This window comes from Lissotriton helveticus, chromosome 5_1 (assembly GCF_964261635.1).
Source record: "Lissotriton helveticus chromosome 5_1, aLisHel1.1, whole genome shotgun sequence".
NCBI classification, from domain to species: domain Eukaryota; kingdom Metazoa; phylum Chordata; class Amphibia; order Caudata; family Salamandridae; genus Lissotriton; species Lissotriton helveticus.
The window spans coordinates 1,021,404,789-1,021,423,980 of record NC_136065.1 but is presented as its reverse complement, the minus strand read 5'-3'; the positions used below and the strand labels follow the sequence as shown (position 1 = coordinate 1,021,423,980).

The 19,192-nt window shown below is 45.3% G+C and overlaps 1 protein-coding gene across 1 annotated transcript in view; it reads left to right on the top strand.

Moving 5' to 3' along the window:
• The window catches only part of ENTPD7 (ectonucleoside triphosphate diphosphohydrolase 7), a 121,389-nt gene that overhangs the window by 8,315 nt on the left and 93,882 nt on the right, over window positions 1-19,192 (top strand). Inside the window, exons 2-4 of the mRNA XM_078643547.1 lie at window positions 745-870; window positions 2,331-2,513; window positions 13,847-14,052. Coding sequence (XP_078499673.1) covers window positions 863-870; window positions 2,331-2,513; window positions 13,847-14,052 — 397 coding nt within the window. The 5' untranslated portion in view covers window positions 745-862. The remainder of the gene's footprint in view (window positions 1-744; window positions 871-2,330; window positions 2,514-13,846; window positions 14,053-19,192) is intronic.

Below are 19,192 nucleotides of genomic sequence, written 5' to 3'. Positions count from 1 at the left end.
GTGGAAATAATACACTGGGCCATCTGATGCAAATATGATATTTCTTCATTCGTATGTATGTCTTTTCTTTCTTAAAACTGACTATGCTCATTATTGCTTATGATGTAATAAAAAAAATGATGGGTACCTGTTCTCTTGGGGTGGTTGGGGGTTGTTTGTATTAAACTTAAAATTTTAAATAACAACTGTTTAATAAAATATATATATATATATATATATATATATATATATATATATATATATATATAACATATAGAAGCTGTTTAAGTTATTGCCATAGCTCGGAAAGATTCAGAGCCACTGTTAAAAGCCTTTTCGTGGTCGATTCATGGACTTGTGAGATTTGCGAGTCGACACGTGTGCAGCCTACACCTTGCAGGGGAACATGGTACTGATAAGATGCGAAGATGAGTTCAAGGTGTCCCAGCTGGTGAATGCGTGCCTGCTTGCCAAGTGAGCGTGCCAGTGTCTTTGGCTGATAACGATGCTGGTGTGTTAGCTGCCGCAGGTGCTTCCTGCGGTTTTTGATTGAGACTTGTAGGTGAAGAACAGTGGGCTTGAAACGGGCACACGAAGACTAGAGGTCGCATTTTGGAGAATCAAATTGTATATTCTGAAAATCCCAACCGCCTTGTTCTTCAGTAGTTGGTGCCTGCTAGGTGTAGACATGACAGAAGAGGGTGGTGTTTGCCGAGGTAGTTTTGAACAACGAAGGTAAACTTTGGAATTACCTGTTATCTACAGGCTGCCGGGCTCGCAGAGGGAAGAAATGCGCAGCGCTATGACGCCGCCTCATTGGGACTGGACAAGGAGATGACACGTAGCACGCTTTCGCTGAAAAGAGCAGAGGAGCAGAGGGTTTATGGCAAGGTAAGTGACATGTTTTTAAATGTGGGAAAGAAAAGTGTATGTGCTGGGGCGGACTGCCGCACGTGTTGTAAGGAAGGATGTGTACTGAGCTGCGAGGCAAGGGGGTGCATGAAGTAGTTTCAGCTGGAGGGTTATTGGGGCATAGAGATGTGATGCTAGAGTAAGGGGTTGTTTCTGTCCGTTGCCTGCTGTTAGTGTTTCACACGTTCGCCGTTCTGTAAACGTTTATTTTGTAGTGCACCTCCCTATAGTCCTGTATCACTTTGTAAACTCTGCCTCTAGAAGTAATTTTCTTCTGAGGGAACTCCCTGGTGGTTGGTCACTCTAAGGATGAGGGTGATGTTTCCACAGACAGGTTTTCCAAGCAGTCTTTAGACGTGGTGTGGGAGGACGGTGTTTTAAAGTCAATACATCTGCCCTTTTGCTTCCCACCCTCACTCTCCAAATACAAACATAATTTTAGGTTGGGAACATTCTGACACCTAATGCCGTGTCGGCAAAGGTAGATGGCCCACTTCTCGTCCAGAGCAAAATTTCAAATTTGGATTTGTGTGTGGAACAAGTTTTGAAGCTTTACTGTTGACTTTGTGGCTGGTGGACCAGAAGTTTCCCGAAGTGTACAATGTGCCTTTTAGCCAGTTCTCCACACAGGCTGCTCAGCATAGGAGGTTAAAGAAGTGCTCCCAATCATCTTTTGTGATTTATGGCAATTTTGGTAGCCCAGGACAGAGTGTTTCATTTCCTCTGTGAATCGAAACTCTTGCTCTACAGTGCATAACATAAATAAATCTGATGGACAAACTTCATTCAGTTGCGAACAGAAACAAACCAGGATGTGCCAGAAGAAATTTGAAGCCACTGAGGTATCGACTGAAAGAGGTATCCAAAGCACCAAAGCACCAAGTTTTATGTTCAGCAGCTTGAACATGGGCTTTGCTTAGTGGTTTCTCATGCACACTAGTAAGCTTTTGAGCCCTGTGCGTGCTACTTCTGTGGCGTTGACACTTGTATGACCATCCTGAGCCTATACACTCCTCACCCTGCTCTACTTGCCTACGTCTGACAAGTGAAAAAGGTTCTGTTCTTCTTCAGTTCTACCTTGAGGTAGGCTAGGAGTCCTTTCGAAAAAGGTACCACGGCATTGACCATTCCAACACGTGCCTGTGAGGGGCAGGAGGTTAGTACGCAGTTGGGGCAGTTTAAAAACTGCCGGGAAAGGATGGAAGCATGCTTTATGAGAGTGAGAACTTCTAGGAATGGAACGGACGCCTGGTAGGCTCAGGTGAGCAGGTATTGGAATGCACTATAGTTAAGAGAGGACTACTTGCAGTTTTTAAACCCAAGAAGAAGCTGAGGGGTGCAGGTGAAAACAACAATGGGAATTCTAGTGGTTTTGGATCAAATGCCAAATAGGTAGTTGCGGTTCAGTTCTGTAATTCTTGGTTTTCTATTTCTTCTAGAATTACTCTTTCTTGCTTGTTTCCTGGGTCATGGTCGTGCACCTTACCCTCAGCGAGTCTGTTTTCCCGGCAACGACTACTCACTTTGGTGCTAGCCTTGGTCGTCTTGATCCTCTTCTTTGTTGCTTTGGTTGAATGGCAACGCTGGAGCTTATCTGCCATTAAAGACCGGCAGTTTGAGAAGTAAGTAACGTTTTCCTACTAGAAGCATCTTTACCATCAGCACTGTCTTTGATCTTGTATGTTTTACTAATGAGTTTTTTTCAGGCAACATTTAACTGCAATACAAAACTTTCCAAATGTGGCTCACAAATGATGTTCGCAGTGCATCTTGATCCAGCAATGGTGTCATCTCCTGTGCATTACACATACAGGAGTCGAGCCCACATGCAAGCCTCTCACGGTTACTTATGTTTGCGTGCGTGTAACAATAGAATGAACTGCTCAACAGCTCCGTGTATTTTTCATATTTATTTATTTCGCACTTTATGGTCTGGCCGGGTTAACGGCTTGAAGCTCTGTACACAGCATTTTACATTAACGGTCATTATAGAGGCCATTCCAGATATGTTGGAGCAATGCAGATGCATTACAAGCAGTGAAAAGAAGCTGCTGCTTGCTGGAGATGGTTTCAGTATCTTCAGAGATGCGTGGGGCTGGTGCATACAGAATATGACACTTTACAACGCACGCGTTACAACGCGTGTCATGACAACACTTTTTTTACATCACAAAATCCATTACAACGCATTTCATTACAATGCAATTACTATTCTAACTCCGCTGGGGCGTTTCTTTGGGGAATGCGTTAATGGATTATGAGATGTAATGACATGCGTTGTAATCGATTTCGCGTTGTAAATATTCATTGTAATGACACGCAATGTAACCCGTGCGTTGTAAACGATGTTTCCCGTGCATACATGATGCATAGAGGTCTGTGATGTTTTAGGAGGATCTGTCTAGAAGTGATGAGTAGGATACACCATTCATTTAGCTGTTTAATTAAAAGGTGTATTTTTCCAGTTCCTTCCCGAATATTGGAAAGTGCCATAAGGCATTGCATAAGCAGGATGTGCCAGACTTGTTTTTGCCTAGCCAATAATCGATTGACTATGGATTGCCAGTATCGCTTTGCTTCCAAATTTGGCATGTCCATGCATTTTGAAATTATCCTTTCTCCAGAGGCCAGCATTTATTTTTGTAAGGTATAGTATATGGCCTAAGTGGATCACATTGTAAACCAGAAAGGTTTGGAATTGGGAATCCTGACATACTACCTAGGATCACAAATAGGTGATTTAGTACAAGTGATGGGAGCACAAGCTCCAGAGGTTTACCTTGGGTACTTTATGATGGCTAATGTGTATTTTTAGATGTACCACTCAATATTGCGACACCCTTGATATCTCCTGCGCAGCAGAGCCTTGTGCAGCCCTCCGTGAAAGCATGACCACGGATTGTTTCTTCATTTTTCCCATCAAGTGGGTAGAGCTGTTCAGGCGTAAGCCTTATGGAGGTCTACTTGTAATTGAATGGTTTTTCTTGGGTGACAAGAATGGTGATGATATTGTAGACTTGTGGCAAGCAGTAACTGGGCGCTGGCAGGAGGTTGGTGACACAATGAAGAGTTCAGGTCTCAGTGGGATTAACTTGAGGTGGCACATGAATAGCCAATCCTCTGGGCTTTAAACCTGCAGAGAACTTTATGCAGTACAAGTAGCAATACATAATGTCCTCCTCTCTTGTAAGTATGGGCCAGCACACTGTGAAAGTGCACTTTGTCAGATGGGCGCCAGGTGTATTAGTTCACACCTTTTGAGAATGAGGCAGCTGGCTCGAAGGTCAGACTTCCAGCAGAGAGACTGGGTGCATGCATACTACAGGCACACCTTTAAAGGATCGGGCTTAAAATAGCACACCTCTTTATGGCAACAAGGCCGACTGCCATATGAGATTAGTGCCAACTTTCCACAATTCATCGGAATTAGCCATTTCAGTGTTTTGTAGCACATTATTAGTAAATGCATATGTTAAGAGAAGGGAAAAATATGCGGAGGCAAAGCTAACTGGGGGCTAAAGAGGGAGGTCTAGGAATGCCTGCACTATGCGTCTTTCTAGCAGGTAGCACAACTGAGAGTTTTGACAGTGGACCAAAAGAGAGACTGATAGAGCTGGGTGTGTGTTTTGTCCTAACCTGTCCAGCAGAAGCTTATGAGAGGTGTACCGTGTTGTTGGAAAAGTGTTACGACACCCAGCTCTACACATCCAACTATTACAAAGTTAACAGTGAGAGCATGGGACCAGGCAGGGAGCAGAAGCGGCCTGAACTCTTTCCCACCTCCAATTCACTCTGATGTGGGATAATCCAGGCCACTGCAGATTGAATCACCCATCGCCTCGGTCAGCGCTGCAATCACAGTACCTACACAACTATAAATCATCACACTGTTACAAGTGTGACCGCTCGACCATGTGGCAGACTCTCATAAGTGCCAGTGTTGACAATTAAGTTCCGGTTTTGAGCACTAGAAACCACAGGCTCAAATTAAGCACTGCACTCCAGGCATGAACAGTGCGAGTTTTAGGGCCCAAATATATATATATATATATGGAGGAGTGGAGAGAGTGACTTTATCTTTAGCGCGGATTCAATGACGCGCGCCAGAGACCCTCCCGTAAAGTGGCCGTGGACAACATTGAAAAAACTGTTTTTGCCTGAAGCCGAGGAGTCGGAGAAAGTCACGGCCCGCCATCGAAACCCCCGAGGCAGAAAAATGGATCAAACAACATCAGGCATGGAAGGTACGGAGAGATGCCGATACCTGCTCTGTGCCTAAGGATGCGTTTCCTCGGAGGCTGTGGTTGAGAGATGGAGTTGTTTGGCAGCCACACGTTGTGAGGAAAAAGAATGGGTAAGCCCTACCACTGCATCAGGACTGTCAGCACGTTGCACCTTGGGACTGGTAGTCCCCAATACTAACGTACGCAGAGACAATCCGTAGCAGGTGAGCCCGCCACCACTGTGAGGAGGAGCTTAAAAGAAAGCCCTGTGTAGGAGCTTACACTGCAGACGAACTAGGCATTGAGGAAGGCACACAGCCGAAACCGGTCTGCCACAGTTCTTGTCAATAAAGTTACCTGCCTAACTTCCGCTGTGTCTCTGGATATCTTTGCTGATTGAGGGGAGAAATGCCTTCTTTGGAGTGGAGAGAGTGACTTATATATATTCACTGAAAAAAACATAGGTTTCAGGCATGATATAGTTAGGAATTAGCATTTTAAAAACCTTAGAAATTCACTGAAAAAACAGTAGATTTTAGGGGTGTTATAGTTAGCTGGACATTTCACTCGTACAAAACCATTGAAATTCCTCAGATATAGTTAGTTGTACTAACTATATCTCGCGTGCCCGCAATCCACTGCTGATGATGTTACATATTACATCATTCATGGCATGGTCAGTGACATCTCAGGGACCCCCAGTATGCAAAGGGAATTAGTACCCCTTCTGCAAACGTGCCAGAGGGCTGCGTTGCAGAGAGGTGTAAAAAGGGGCATAGCCTCATTACACCTCTCTGCAATGCAGCCCCCTGGCGCATACTGGAGGTTCCAAGTGGGCTAGTTGGCCCCCAGGGACCCCTAGTATGCAAGGGGAATTAGTTCCCCCTCTGCAAACGCGCCCGGGGGCTGCGCTGCACAGAGGTGTAAAAAAGGGTGTGGCCTCATTACATGCCCCTCTATGCAATGTTATGGTGAGTTGAACCTTAGATTAGAATTAACACAGATATTTCTAGCAAGCGCATTAACCACCAGACTTATCCTCTTTATTGCTACTTATGGTGTCCCAATCTTACTTACTTAAGAGAGGCACTGGCTTCCTGTTTCATACGATTAGTAAATGCTTAGCTGCAAAAAAGCTAACAATTAATCAGACACTCTTTTCATTCTCGGCACTAGTGGGTTGTGGCGGGATGGACGATAGCACGAGAGATTTAGGTCTGAGTAACAGTGGTTTTATTGATTTCAGCAATCGCCTTCGCGGCGTTACATTTCGATAGTATGGTAAGGGAGGCTCAGTGTCTCGACGCGCCGGGGAACTTCACTCCTTTCGTTGGTCCGCGCCGGTTCTTCCTCCCTCCTGTGGACTTCTGGGAGTTGTGGTCCCTCTCGAGTCTGTCGTGGCCGCTGTGTCTCAGGAAATAAACAAGAAAGAAGAGACCCGCTTTAGTGGAATGCTCTGGTTCTTCTAACGTGCATAGGGGAAGGGAGTGAGGACAAACACATGTGCATCCGAACCCTTCGACGTGCCGGTGGTGCGTTGTGGGGATTTGGGGAACGGTGAAGGGAGGTCGCTGTGGGGTGCTCTATGGAGGTTTAAGACCTCTTCTCCCCGCCCAGCCCACGATACGATCACGTACCTGGCTGAGCCACACTTCCCTCGAAGCGTGGCTGGGCGAAGCGCCTTGTCGTTGGCCTCCTGGCTCTCCTATCAGTGGTCTCGCCTCTGCGGTCGCTTCTCGGTCGGAGAAGTGTGGCTCAGTGGTTAGAGGCGGCAGACCCGGAAGCTGAGATCAGCCGTGGACCAGGGTTCGATTCCCCGCCTCGGCGGGTCTCGGGCTCAAAATCCCACGGACTCGACAATTCTCGCTCCGGTGCCTACTCGACTCACGGGGTCACACTCTGCGACTCTGGGCAATAGCTTGCTTAATCTCCACTACGGCCCCTCGCGGCGGGATGCCTGGCTTTCACCTTGTGAATACCCTGCCGGGGTATCTCTCACAGGGGAATACCAGGACGGGTTCCCTAAGCAAGCGCCTTGAGACCCCTGGGTGAATCGTGCGCTATATAAATCGAAATACATTTACATTTACATTCTCTACCGGTCTCCTGCTGCGCGCCTTCCGTGCCTTCACTCCTCCGTTCACCTCCGCCTCTGCTCCACGCTTCCTCTTCCTCTCCGGGTGTCGAACACCCTGGAGTCCTGGGGGAGCCGGTATTTACTTCCGCCGTACCAGCTGACCAGGGGGCGTATCCGGGCTCGAACTCAGCCCAGTTAAAGAAACAGTCCCCTTCGTTTTCTTGTGGGGCTGTCGAAGTGCATGAAGTCTCCTCCTTCCAGTCTTCAGGCCGCTGCATTGGAGAAAAAGACGGGACAAGACATCGAGGGGGTGTAGGTGAGGGAGGACCCCCCTCCGCCCCCTGGTCACATGGGTGTTTCTGTCTAAAATGGAAACCAGATTTGCTTTCCAAGGGACATGCTTTGGGTAACTTCAGTAAGCAGCATATTCTCTCTCTCGCTGCCACTGGATAAGAAATGTTGACACAGACACTGGTGAAGTTGCTGCTGGTGGCTCAACCTTTCAACATTCTATTTTATGTGATTGGAAAGGAGTGGTGGACAGAATAAACAGGTTGCAGATGTGATTTTAGATGAATAAAGGTATCTACCTGGGTTCTCTGAATACACTCTGTAATTAAAATATACACCCGTATATGTAACACAGCACACATGTTGAAAAAACGTCTCTGTTGGATAATTTGAATTGCTTTAAAATCTTTTGTTGACATTATTTTGCAGTATTTATTGCATTTCTACGTATGTTAATTTAGATAACATAATATATGCCTCATATACTTTATATAGTAAATGTCAAATGTATTCATAACACGCTACAAATGGCAAGAGTGTCTGTCTGAATAGAAATATGGCTACTGACATGTAGTCCTAGTCAGGAGATGAGACTTATTACAAATAAAATATGTCCTGTGCTTGTACTCAAATAACTTGTACCAATGACCACCTGGGGGTGCAAAATAGATGAAGCGTTTCAGTTTTGCTGCTTTTGCCGTCTGATCAGTGTGCAATAAATTGCAACCATGAGTGTGAGTTAAATGCACTTACCCAGTCATGCATTACATATATTGGCTTTTGATTAAAATACAGCCGTATACTTCCCTGTGACATGTAAGCCCAGATGGTTTAGCACTGGCTGCAAACATCTCTGTTCAAAGAGCATATCGCATTTTTCACAATGATCAGTGAGTTTGGTACCGAGATCCCATTATATTTACACATGCAAATAGGCAATTTAGTTGTGAAACGATGGTTCGAGATAGTGGAAGTAAGCGCAAACTTTTTGTTCTGTCCAGACATATGGAAAATACCCACCACAGGCAACAGTAACTGGAAAAAATGCTTGTATGTGTTTTGAAGATGAACAATATCAAGTATTTGACTTTTACATAGTACTCAACATCTTGTCTTGTGATAGATGTACTGGAGAATTTGTGTTAAAAAGTCTAATGGCAGCAGTTTACAAATAGCGATTTCTGGTACAGAAGCGTAATTACAGCACTGTGTTACCCTGAACAGTGCCTCTCACACCTTCGCCCATTAGGTTTAATAGCCACCTCCGTGCCCCCGCTGTGTAAAAACAGAGGCTAAACGAACCTCCCTGCAGCCACACCTCTGCTCTGATGGCTTCCAAGGCAGTACGTGCAGATCACTGTGTAATGGTGACGAGCAGCTGTTCTCTTGTAAGAGCCCAGCCCAGGCTTCCACTGTGATTAAGAGTGGAAGGTGCTGCCGAGGTACGAGGTGATTGATGACCGGAGCGCCACCTGCATCAAAGCCAGGCCCTCGTGAGTACCGGTACTCTCCTTATTCAAGGAAAAGTGCCAGTACTCTATGCGAGAAAATGAAAAGGTGACGGTAGTCAGTACGGGTGAGTACCGGCCCATTTAAGGCACTGGATATTTGTCTTAAAGAAACCGTCCCGAACAACAAGATCCTGTGCATTTGCTCATTGGGTATTCTATAGCACAGTGTTTCCCTGATTATTTATTTGAGAATGCATCTCCAATTTGGGAATCATCCCAACTATTTCACGGTACCCATGCCCACAGTGTGCAACCGTGGAATATGATGTGTGATATGTAAAACTGCATGTCACATATATTACACATCATACCTTTAACCCAACCATTATATTATGTTAACTAGTACTTTTCAATAAATCTGCCCTCAATATTTTTCTAGTCTTTTTTTTTAAATCAAGGGCACATTTAACTACTTGCTCAATTGCCCCCCCCGACCCTCATAAACCTGCATCTATTTTATGCACCCGTTTTTAGTGTAGCAAATGTGAAAACAGTACAGATTATACTAAGACTACACCCGCATACCTGGATCGTATGTGGATCAAAGGTAGTAGATGAAGATGCATGCAGTAGAAAGTAACAATGTAATGAATGAAACCAGAGGCGACATAGGTTATCTCATTCTAAAATTTGAAACCATTTGGAAACCTGAAATAAAGCTGTTCAGTCCTTTCTGCTTTTGTTGAAGGAGAGGGCTTGTTTATAAATCAGTCTAAGTGATCATATTGGATGTCGTCAACCAAAGATGACCGGTCACTAGCTTGGAAAGGAACTCCTAACATATAGGCCTGCATTGATACAAAAACAACCAATTTATGAAAATGGACTCCAAATTGCAAAGGATGTTTCTTTTTGGGACCCAACCCACTGGAAACTTTAGTCTGTAACCAACTACAAAGTGCATGTTTGATATCATGTTAACACATGCCAGTATGCTTCACAACCATTCCACAGTCTTGTCACAAATGATAAATAGATACGCATAGGCACCTATAACATTTCCACGCATCCAGAAAATTTCAGGAGGCAAAAGTGACTTTTTTTTATTTTTACATGGTGTGCAGCATTTTTTGTTCAGTTTTCCTACCGCACATAAGGTGTTCACTCACTCCAGAATGTGATAGTGCTACATTCTCTGGTTATATTGCCCTGTGTCTAATTTGGAGAATTTTCCCCATATCTTGTTCAGTTGCCAAAGCGTCTTTGGTACAACTGGAAATATGTTTGAAAACCTAATATGTGGAGTCCAATTCACAAAGTCATTTCTCCTCCTAGACCAAACACCAAGTGCCACATAGTCTGATTTGCCGAGGTTTCTCGACTACTTGGAAAGTCTTTTAAGGAATCGGAATGTCATGGAGCACCTCGCCCAGAAATTTGGCCAAAGTCCTGTGGATGAGGAATATAGTTCAGCAATTACCCTGGCCTTCTATTGTGTGAAGGGGGAGACAAATCAGTTTTGCCTGTCCTGTAGGTCTAGTCAGCTGGCCTCTACTAAGTGGATGTAGGGGTCAGGGAATGTAGATGGTGTAGACTAGAGAAATGGCTTACCCAAACAGGTTCATATGTGCAGAAACACAATCCTGCAACCTGAACTGATGCGCATGGTGGCACTGAGCACGTTTCTGCCTCACAGCAACAGTTGTCTCTTTGTAATCCCACAGGGGAAGCTTAGTAGCAAGTTCCCCTATACCTTTCTTCCTTGAGGATAACTGCAAAATGGCTTTGTCAGGGTTTAGCGTCTATTAGATGAAAAAAATATATTCAACAAAGGTTTAGGAATGTTTGCCACTGCAATAAGCACGTTTGAGAAATTTTGGACCATGACCTCTTTTCTATTATATTGTTGTGCCTAATTTTTGTAAATAGTGTTCGTTGTGATGAGGAAAGTAGAGTGCACCTGGTGGCAGTGACCTGAAGAGCAAAGAAGGTTAAATGGCGTTACACTGTTGGGAAAGGTCTGCTTGTCGTGAGAGATTTTGAACACTTTTTCCCTTTTCTGAACCCTCCCACCTGTTTTTTGTTTTTTTTTTGCATCCTCTCAGTAGTCTGTTAGTCTTAAGTCACTGATCTTCAAAATACCTTTTTATGATGTTCCAAAGATCTTATTTTACGCTACTGTCTTTTGTCTAGTGCACATGTTATCATGGGTGAAGTCTCCTAACATTTTCATTAAGCCTGCAGCTTTCAATTAGGTTATATTGTTCGCATTGCTGACAGGAGTGTTTATTCAGCTCTTGTGGTGGTGTCACAGCTACTATGTCCTGGTAGCCTGCTCGCTGTTTTATTAGTGAGCTGTGGATGTATAATGTCAGCATTAAGGCCATAGGGGTTGGTCAATTGCTTATACTTCTTGTAGTTATAAGGACACGTCCATTGCCAAGAACGTATTGGATTTAATATAGTGTCAGGTTTGTAGAGTGACTGGATTTGCTTATGGCTGGCAGTGTTCCAGTTACGTGGTGCAAAGTTTACTTTTGAATTATTTTTGTCTTTACTTTGGTATGTGTTTGGTTGGTCCACCTTTTTGTTGATGATTTTATTGGAACTTTTGTTTTTGTGTGGGCGCTACACAAATGCAAATGTATTCACAATACGTAAACTATTGTTTGAGAAGAGCGCATCTTTTTGCAAGTTTGCCCTCATACATTTATTTTTATATGGTGAAAAGTACATTTACTTGAAAACAGCAAGGTTGCAAGCTGCCTGCTGATATTAAGATCTATATCCCACTTAACTCCAAGGAACCAACAAATGAAATCCTAATACAATTTGTTATGTGTCTCATAGGACCATGCTTTACTAGGACAGAGGACATTTTGTCTACGCAAGAACGCGATGAAAAGCAGCTGAGCCTGAGTATTGCCTTGTACTCATTTTTCAGCACCCAGATTTGTTTTCCTGTAATGCAATTAAGTTTGGTTCCTGAGAGCTCTTGTATTGCCTTGGTCTTCAGGTCTGAGCTCTGCAGCCATCTTTTTTGCTGGCAAAACAAGTTCATGTAACATAACATCCTGTGGCCGGAGTCCTGAGGTGCTAATAAGGAAGAAGAAGAGCGGCTTGGTCTCAAGTGAATGACAGTTGTATTGGGTTTGCGCTCTTTATTATCCATAATGCGAGCTCTGGGGAGGTGTTATTGGTGCTGGTGCGAAACCTGATGCTCAAATAGCCATAATTGTGTTTTAGTTTCTAGTCCGGTGTCATAATCTATAAAGCTAGCGGTGACCTGAGAATGATTAACTTGAGTAATGTACTGTGGGCACTTTAAATGACTGCACGTGAAGCAAAATGGGAGCTGGCTTTGCAAGATCGATAAACCAAAAACCTGTCCTCGACCAATTGCAACATCAATTTCAAGAGACTTGTTATCTGTGTTTTTTATTTTTTTAGTTCAAGTATTCCGTGCAGTCATTTCGTGGCTACTAGATTTAGTGAATAATTGTCAATTAGCCTTGGGTGGCAACTATACTTTTTGATTTTTCAAAGTAATAGCTATGTCTTTTATGTGAAGTAAATGTTTTCATCAGGGTGTTATCTGATTTGAAAAACGACGCTCTCTCTTTGTGACCACTATGGTTTTGATCTATATTTTGCTGCTAGGTAGATTTCTAAAAAAATACCATGCATGAATTTGCAGAAACAGTCTAGCTGTGTGCTTTTATTGACATCTGCTCTTTCAGATTTTTAATTTTTATTTTCGGTACTGTAATTTGTGATGATAAAATGTTTTTTATAATGTAAGTACTGCGTTCTGCTTCTCTGGAAACCTCTGTCAGGTTTTTGAAGTGGTGTAGTCTCCCAAATCTCCTCTCTGCCCCATCTCCAGACTGATGTCTGCTCTGGAACCGGAAAGGAAAGTCAAATCTTTTCTACAGGCGCATCTGCAAGTTAAATTTTTTTCATATTTTAGTGTGACTGTGTAAAAAATACTCTGTCTTCATGTTTAGCACTGTGTAAAAACTTTGCAACCTATATCACCGAAATGCTTACTTATTTAGCGAATACTTATGTATATGTATATATTTATATTTAACACGATTGACTAGTAGTCGCTTCCATTCTGCGCGGTGCAGGCATTTCTCCATACCGTTTGTGAGAAAGCACTTGTGTGAAGTACCTCGGCCATGTGCTCAGCTGAATGCACTTAAACGGAATTGGGAACTGTGTTTTCTAATAAAATGGCTTTAGGACTCTCAGCAGAAATGAAGTAGCCATAATTTTTGAAGAATGATACCATTAGCTTGTCAATAATGCACAGTTGATGCAAGGGTTGTTTACAAAATCAATATATTTCCACTTTGGCTGAATAACTGTCCTCTTTAGGCCTTTCCAGAGTGATACCTTCACCTATACTTGTAGATGTGAGTGCTGCACTTCAGCAGTACAGAAAAATTGTTTCCTTGAAGTCCACTCGCGTTCATTCCTGTGATGTCCGGCACAATGTACCAGATCCGTAATGTTTACTGCATGAGGCCCGATAAAAACCTCAGTTGTCAAAAAACAAAAAAACAAAAAAAAAATTCTCAGTTGTCTCTCGGAGCTTAAAAAATAGATATTACTGTTCTCAACTGTAATTTAAGTAGTAAAGGCTGTGTAGGTCCAACAAGAAATCAGAACTATGACCTACTGGATGGGAGCTACGCCATTTGAGCTTTTTTCTAACCTAATCCTAATTTGACATTTACTTATCAGACCTCTACTCGTAGATTTCTATAATGGTTAAGGACCATGCTCTTCTAGAGCTCAGGATTTATAAATAGGAATTTCTTTTGTGTAAATGCTGTTTTTTGGAAACCTTGTATGGACTGTGTGATGCTCTGGCACCTAATTTGCATTACCCTTACCCCCATCAGGTACTTGGCGCGGGTCGGAGACCTTGAAGCTACTGATACAGAGAACCCCAGACTGAGCTATGGCATTGTTGTCGACTGCGGCAGCAGCGGCTCCAGGGTCTTTGTTTATTTCTGGCCGCAGCACAATGGCAATCCTCATGACCTCCTGGACATCAAGCAGATGAGAGACCAAAACAGCAAACCAGTTGTTAAGAAGATCAAACCAGGTACCTAAGCTTACAGCCGTCACAGGGCCATACGCAAATCACGCCCACCAACAAAGTTGGTAGGGTGCTACATGAAGCACTAGGATTGGGGTTTGTTAAATTGTTACAATGCAAGGGTCCAGTGTGAAACTTGAAAATGCTGAAAGTATGCCTTTAAAATAGAAATTGGTGGTGAATGTTGACTGCTGCAGGAGTAGATGCGCTCTGTTTATATACTCCTATTAACATGCTTTGGTAAAGCCAACATTTTTGGTTTAAATGTGCTAACATATGAAAATGCAGGCACCTACAAGTGCCCATTTGTGCATGCCTGTGTATGAATGCGTTAGTAGAGTGAAGCCAGACAAAGTGCAATGAAAGAAATTCAAGTATGACAACATTGAAGGCTCCCGTGCCTTGATTGTAGCCTTGTTCCTGTAACTACATGAAATGAAGGTGGAATGGCAAGTAAAGTCTTCCTATATAGCTTTCGTATTTTCTCTGGATGTGCCAGCTAACATGTTATGCGACCTTTAATTAGGACATTCATGACGGGTGCTTTTGGGGAGAAAAAAAGAAAAATACCCTTTTTGCCCAGCAAAAATATTATTAAATTGCAACATAATGCTTTCAAAATGAATCTTCGCTGTAAACGGAGCTGCGTTAAAGTGTGAATCGATGTTTTTATTAAAAAAATGTGCTCACCACCTTCTTTGGAAGAGCACGATTCCGTAGCTAGAGGTAGGAACTGCTATGATACTCCAAAAAACCCATGCCCGTAATTTAACAGTTGGATTAGTTATGTTTTCAATGTTCCTTTGGCTTTTGCTACTTTCAGAAGGTTCAGTATTTTTACTTTAGTTAGTGTCACCTTAGGTTGCGCAATGGACGTCATGAACAGGTGGGAAGTAAAAGGCTGTATGTCTCTATTTGGCCCTAATTTTAGCAGAGTCTTAATGATAAGTTAATCAAGACTGGGCTAAAACTCAATGCTTTGCACTCTCTTCAGCTCAGCTGATTTAACCAGGAGGGAGCCAATGAATCGCAGCCTCTCAAATAACAAAGAAAAACAAAACTGTGATGGGTGGATTGTTTGATATCCTCTCAGGAACTAGTAATTACTCGGGGATGCATTCCAGTCCATCAGCTTTTGCCCACCTCAAATGGGAACCAGCGATATGCAAGTCATTCTTGGTCCTTTTCCAATATAAACAATCAAGCCCCAACTTCCAGGCCCAGTCCCATTGGAACAGGAGCGCAAGCATCCCCCAGAGAGGTTTCGGTTGACTTGAGCCTTACCAGTGGAGTTCCAGCTTAGCTTTTACAGCACAGTGAACATGGTGCCTGTTGGAAACCGGCTATTTCGGGTAGGCTAAGGCTGACGCCAAAGCCAGGCCGAAACCACCATTCCAGTCAGGGCAAGGAAGTCACACGCCAAGATAACCCCTGCTCACCCTCTAGGTAGCATGGCGCGAGCAGTCTAGGCTAAACTCGGAGGCGATGTGTAAAGCATTTGCGTCAGCGCACAACAGCAACAACATACTAGGTACACCACAAAAGAGACTCCACACCAGGTTATATTAAAATAACTTTTGTATTGTCAAAACATATCAGATAGAAATCACACATGTACATTGTGCCAACGGGCACGGCAATATTCACAAGGGATTATTTACACAGGACAGGGCCACATGGGCCACTGTCATAATCAGCACTTTTAGAAATAGAAATAGTACTTATAGAACTTAGAATAAAAGTGTATAAAATCACTGTAACACCAAGTAACCGTTATAGATCACATCCAGTAACTACTGGGAACAGGTAAGTACCACCTACGCAACCCTAAACCCTTAGGAGACTGTCACGCAGGGGACCAGGACCTCACTAGGACCGCCTGTACTAAAAAGAACAACCACCTAAGTATCACACAGCATTTAGGGGTCTAAGAAAGAACACATTACCCATGATGTATGAAACACATTCAGAGGAGTAGTAAAGGAAAACCACCCAAGTAGCACACAGCGTTTTAGGGGTCTAAGGAAGAACACATTACCCATGATGCCTAAATGTACATTCAGAGGAGTAGTAAAGAAAAACACATAATGCATAAACCTACACATTCAGCGGTAGTAAGAATAAAGCACATGATGCAATAAAATTACATTCAGAGGTACCAGAATAATACAGTAGCGCAAAAGTCACATGATGTCTAAAAACATTCAGAGGTGCAGGAATAAGACATGATGCAAGAAATCACATTCAGAGGTGCAAGAACCATACAATTGCGCAAACCCTACATAAGCCACCACCCGTGGCAGTCCCTAGGCCAACTGGCCTTGTTGGGGCTAGAACGCCCTGAGTCTCAATGTCAGGGGCCTAAACGATGCAGGGGCCCACTACTTGCTGGGCCCCTGGGAACACTCACAAGGGCCTAAACGTTGCAGCTGGCACTAAGTGCTGCGCAGCTGGGAAGGCCTGGCACCACTATGCCCTCGCTGTCCCACACAGGGACTCTCTCCTGAAATTGCGCCTAAACGGTGCAGCTGCCCACTAATTGCTGGGCAGCTGGAGAATCATCAACACTGCGCCAGGGCCCTCACTGGCCCTCAGGCGCAAACTGCGCCACGCTGGAGCCACACAGGCTCTACACACACCTATGTCCACGTTGGAGCCACACAGGCTCTGGCATTACTCGTGCCCAACGTTGGAGCCACACAGACTCTGGGCATCACATGCCCCACATGTAGCCACACAGGCTCTGCACCCACGGTGGGGCGACCCACTGCCATTCGGGGCCGCCCTTTCTCAGTGCCTCGAAGCGGCACCAACATGCAGCAGTGCGGGCCCTCAAGAACCCCTCGCGGGCCCTGTAATCACGGTGGGGCGACCCACTGCCATTCGGGGCCGCCCTTCTCCTCAGTGCCTCGGCCGGCACCACACGGAGCTATCTCCCCCCGCAGCCCTTTACTCACCGGGGCTTCTGTGCGGCGGGGGCGGGCTTCGGCGGCATCTGCGGAGCTCCTGCGCCACGCAGACTCTCCTCGCTTTGCCCGGTCCCCCGTCTCGGGACCGGGACTCAGGGTGGAGCCAGCAAGGCTCCCGGCAGCAGTTCCTTCTCGCGGGGGTGAAGGCGGGGCTCTCCCGTCCACATGGGAGCCTCGCTACTCCCGCGCTGGACTTCTCCCTCTCTGCAGGGCTCCCTCGGCACACGGGAGCCCTGCCAACCGGCCGCCTCTTCTCCTCGGGGCTCCTTCAGCCGAGAGGAGCCCCGCGAACGGCCGCCATCTTCCGCGTCTTCTCCTTTCTTCCCCCCGCCGACTGCGGGGCGGGACTTCCGGCCGGCCGCGACAGGATTGGCCGGCCGGTCAGTCACTTCCGGGTCACCGCGGGCAGCGCGGCGGCCCGATCCTTAGGCAGGCGGGGGCTGATTCCTCCTACGGGCCAGATGCCTTAGCGCGCCCAGCGCTATAAGCGGACATTAAGCGCTAGGAAAAGTCCAGATAAAGCGCCCTCAAGCGCTTGGGGAAAATGACGCGCTCCAAAGCGCTAGACAACCGGCAAAGCGCTCCCAGGCGCTCGGGAGGAAGCTCAGCGCCTCCAGGCGCTAGAAATACAGTTCCAGCGCTATCCACAGGGCAATGCAGCTCCTCCACGCTGCCAAAGCCCCAGAGCCTCCCAGGGGGGCAAAGCCAAGTCCCCCCCCTCAGCCCAGGCAGGGCAGAGGGGTCCCCCAGGAATCCAGGCAAGTCCATCAGGAGTCCAGGGGCTGGGCAGGACTCAGGGATTCCCTGAGCCCAAGCAGCAGCACGCCCCTGGCAGATTCAAGTCAGAAAACAAGAACAAATTGGAAGGGAACACAGCCCCTTCTTATACACAGGAAAGGCTTTGAAGTCTTTTGAAGTCTTTGTGTAAGCGAGCCCTAAGCCCTGGGTGTATCTGGTTTCCCTCTCCTGTCAGCCTCATGTCAGAGGTGACAGTGGGTTATCAGGAGGGAGAGCCATCAGGGGTGGGCCGCCAGGCACAGCCTGGTTCCACCAGACGCTCTTTCCTCCCCTCCCTAACAGCAGATGGGGGCCTTTCATCTCCGGCTGACTCAGACCCCCCTCCTCCAGACAGTCCATCTACCAGCAGGCCCAGGCATCCAGGGCCAGGCCCAGGCCCATCAGCCAATCACGTGCTAGCAGACTCACTACACAATTATGCCAACTTCTAAAAGTGGCGCTTCTGGACTAGACACAGCCGTGCCGCATATACCATTATGCAGCATTCAGTCTCACGAGTTCACACATATCAAACTCGCCCCTGCACTCCCCACGCATCAGGAATCTACCATGGGCATACATATTTCCCATTCATTCCTATGGGAGGGCAGGGCGCTCACCATCCATACACAGAAAGCACACGCACTTTACACTGTACCACAGTGAAAAAGTGCACAGAGGCCTAAAATCACCAACCCAGGTTCCAAAAACAGGCTAGGAAAAAGCAAAAAGTCACGGGGTGAACCTGCCCAAAGGACCGGGTCCAACAGTGCCCATGTTTATGCATACCTGTCCATCTTAGCGTGTCTCACTGAAGAAAACATGGAAGCATTGTCACTTTCAAGAGGTCTAGCATATAAAAACAAATTGCCTTCTCACTGAGTAGTACATTTAGTCACCCAGTCCTCATATAAGCACCTAGTCATTCCTGCACTCATGCAACCATATATCCACCCACTGACTCATTGTTTCCTTCATCCAAATTCCCACTCACAATAAAACACACTGAAAATCAACAAGCATTTACAATATAAACTCAAAGAATAAATGTAGCAAAAAGAAAGCCTGCGGCTGCCTAATCATTGCATGGCATTTTGTCGCAAATAAAATATGGGAGTTGGTAGCTGTTTTGCAAAGTATTGAGTAAAGTATTGTCGTTTTAAAGTTCCAACACGGCTTTCACGTGTAGAAGCAATATATTTTTAGCCATCACAAAAACAGTTGCCTACTGAGGTAATTTATGTGATTCTATGTAATAAAATACCTGTCTAAAAGCTTTAACCATGTATAATACCTATACATTGGTTTTAGCATCTGCTTTCATTAATTAGCAACTCAGGCCTACTGTTTTTGTCTTCCTTTCTCCTACTGTTTTTGTCTTAAACCTATCAAACCAATGG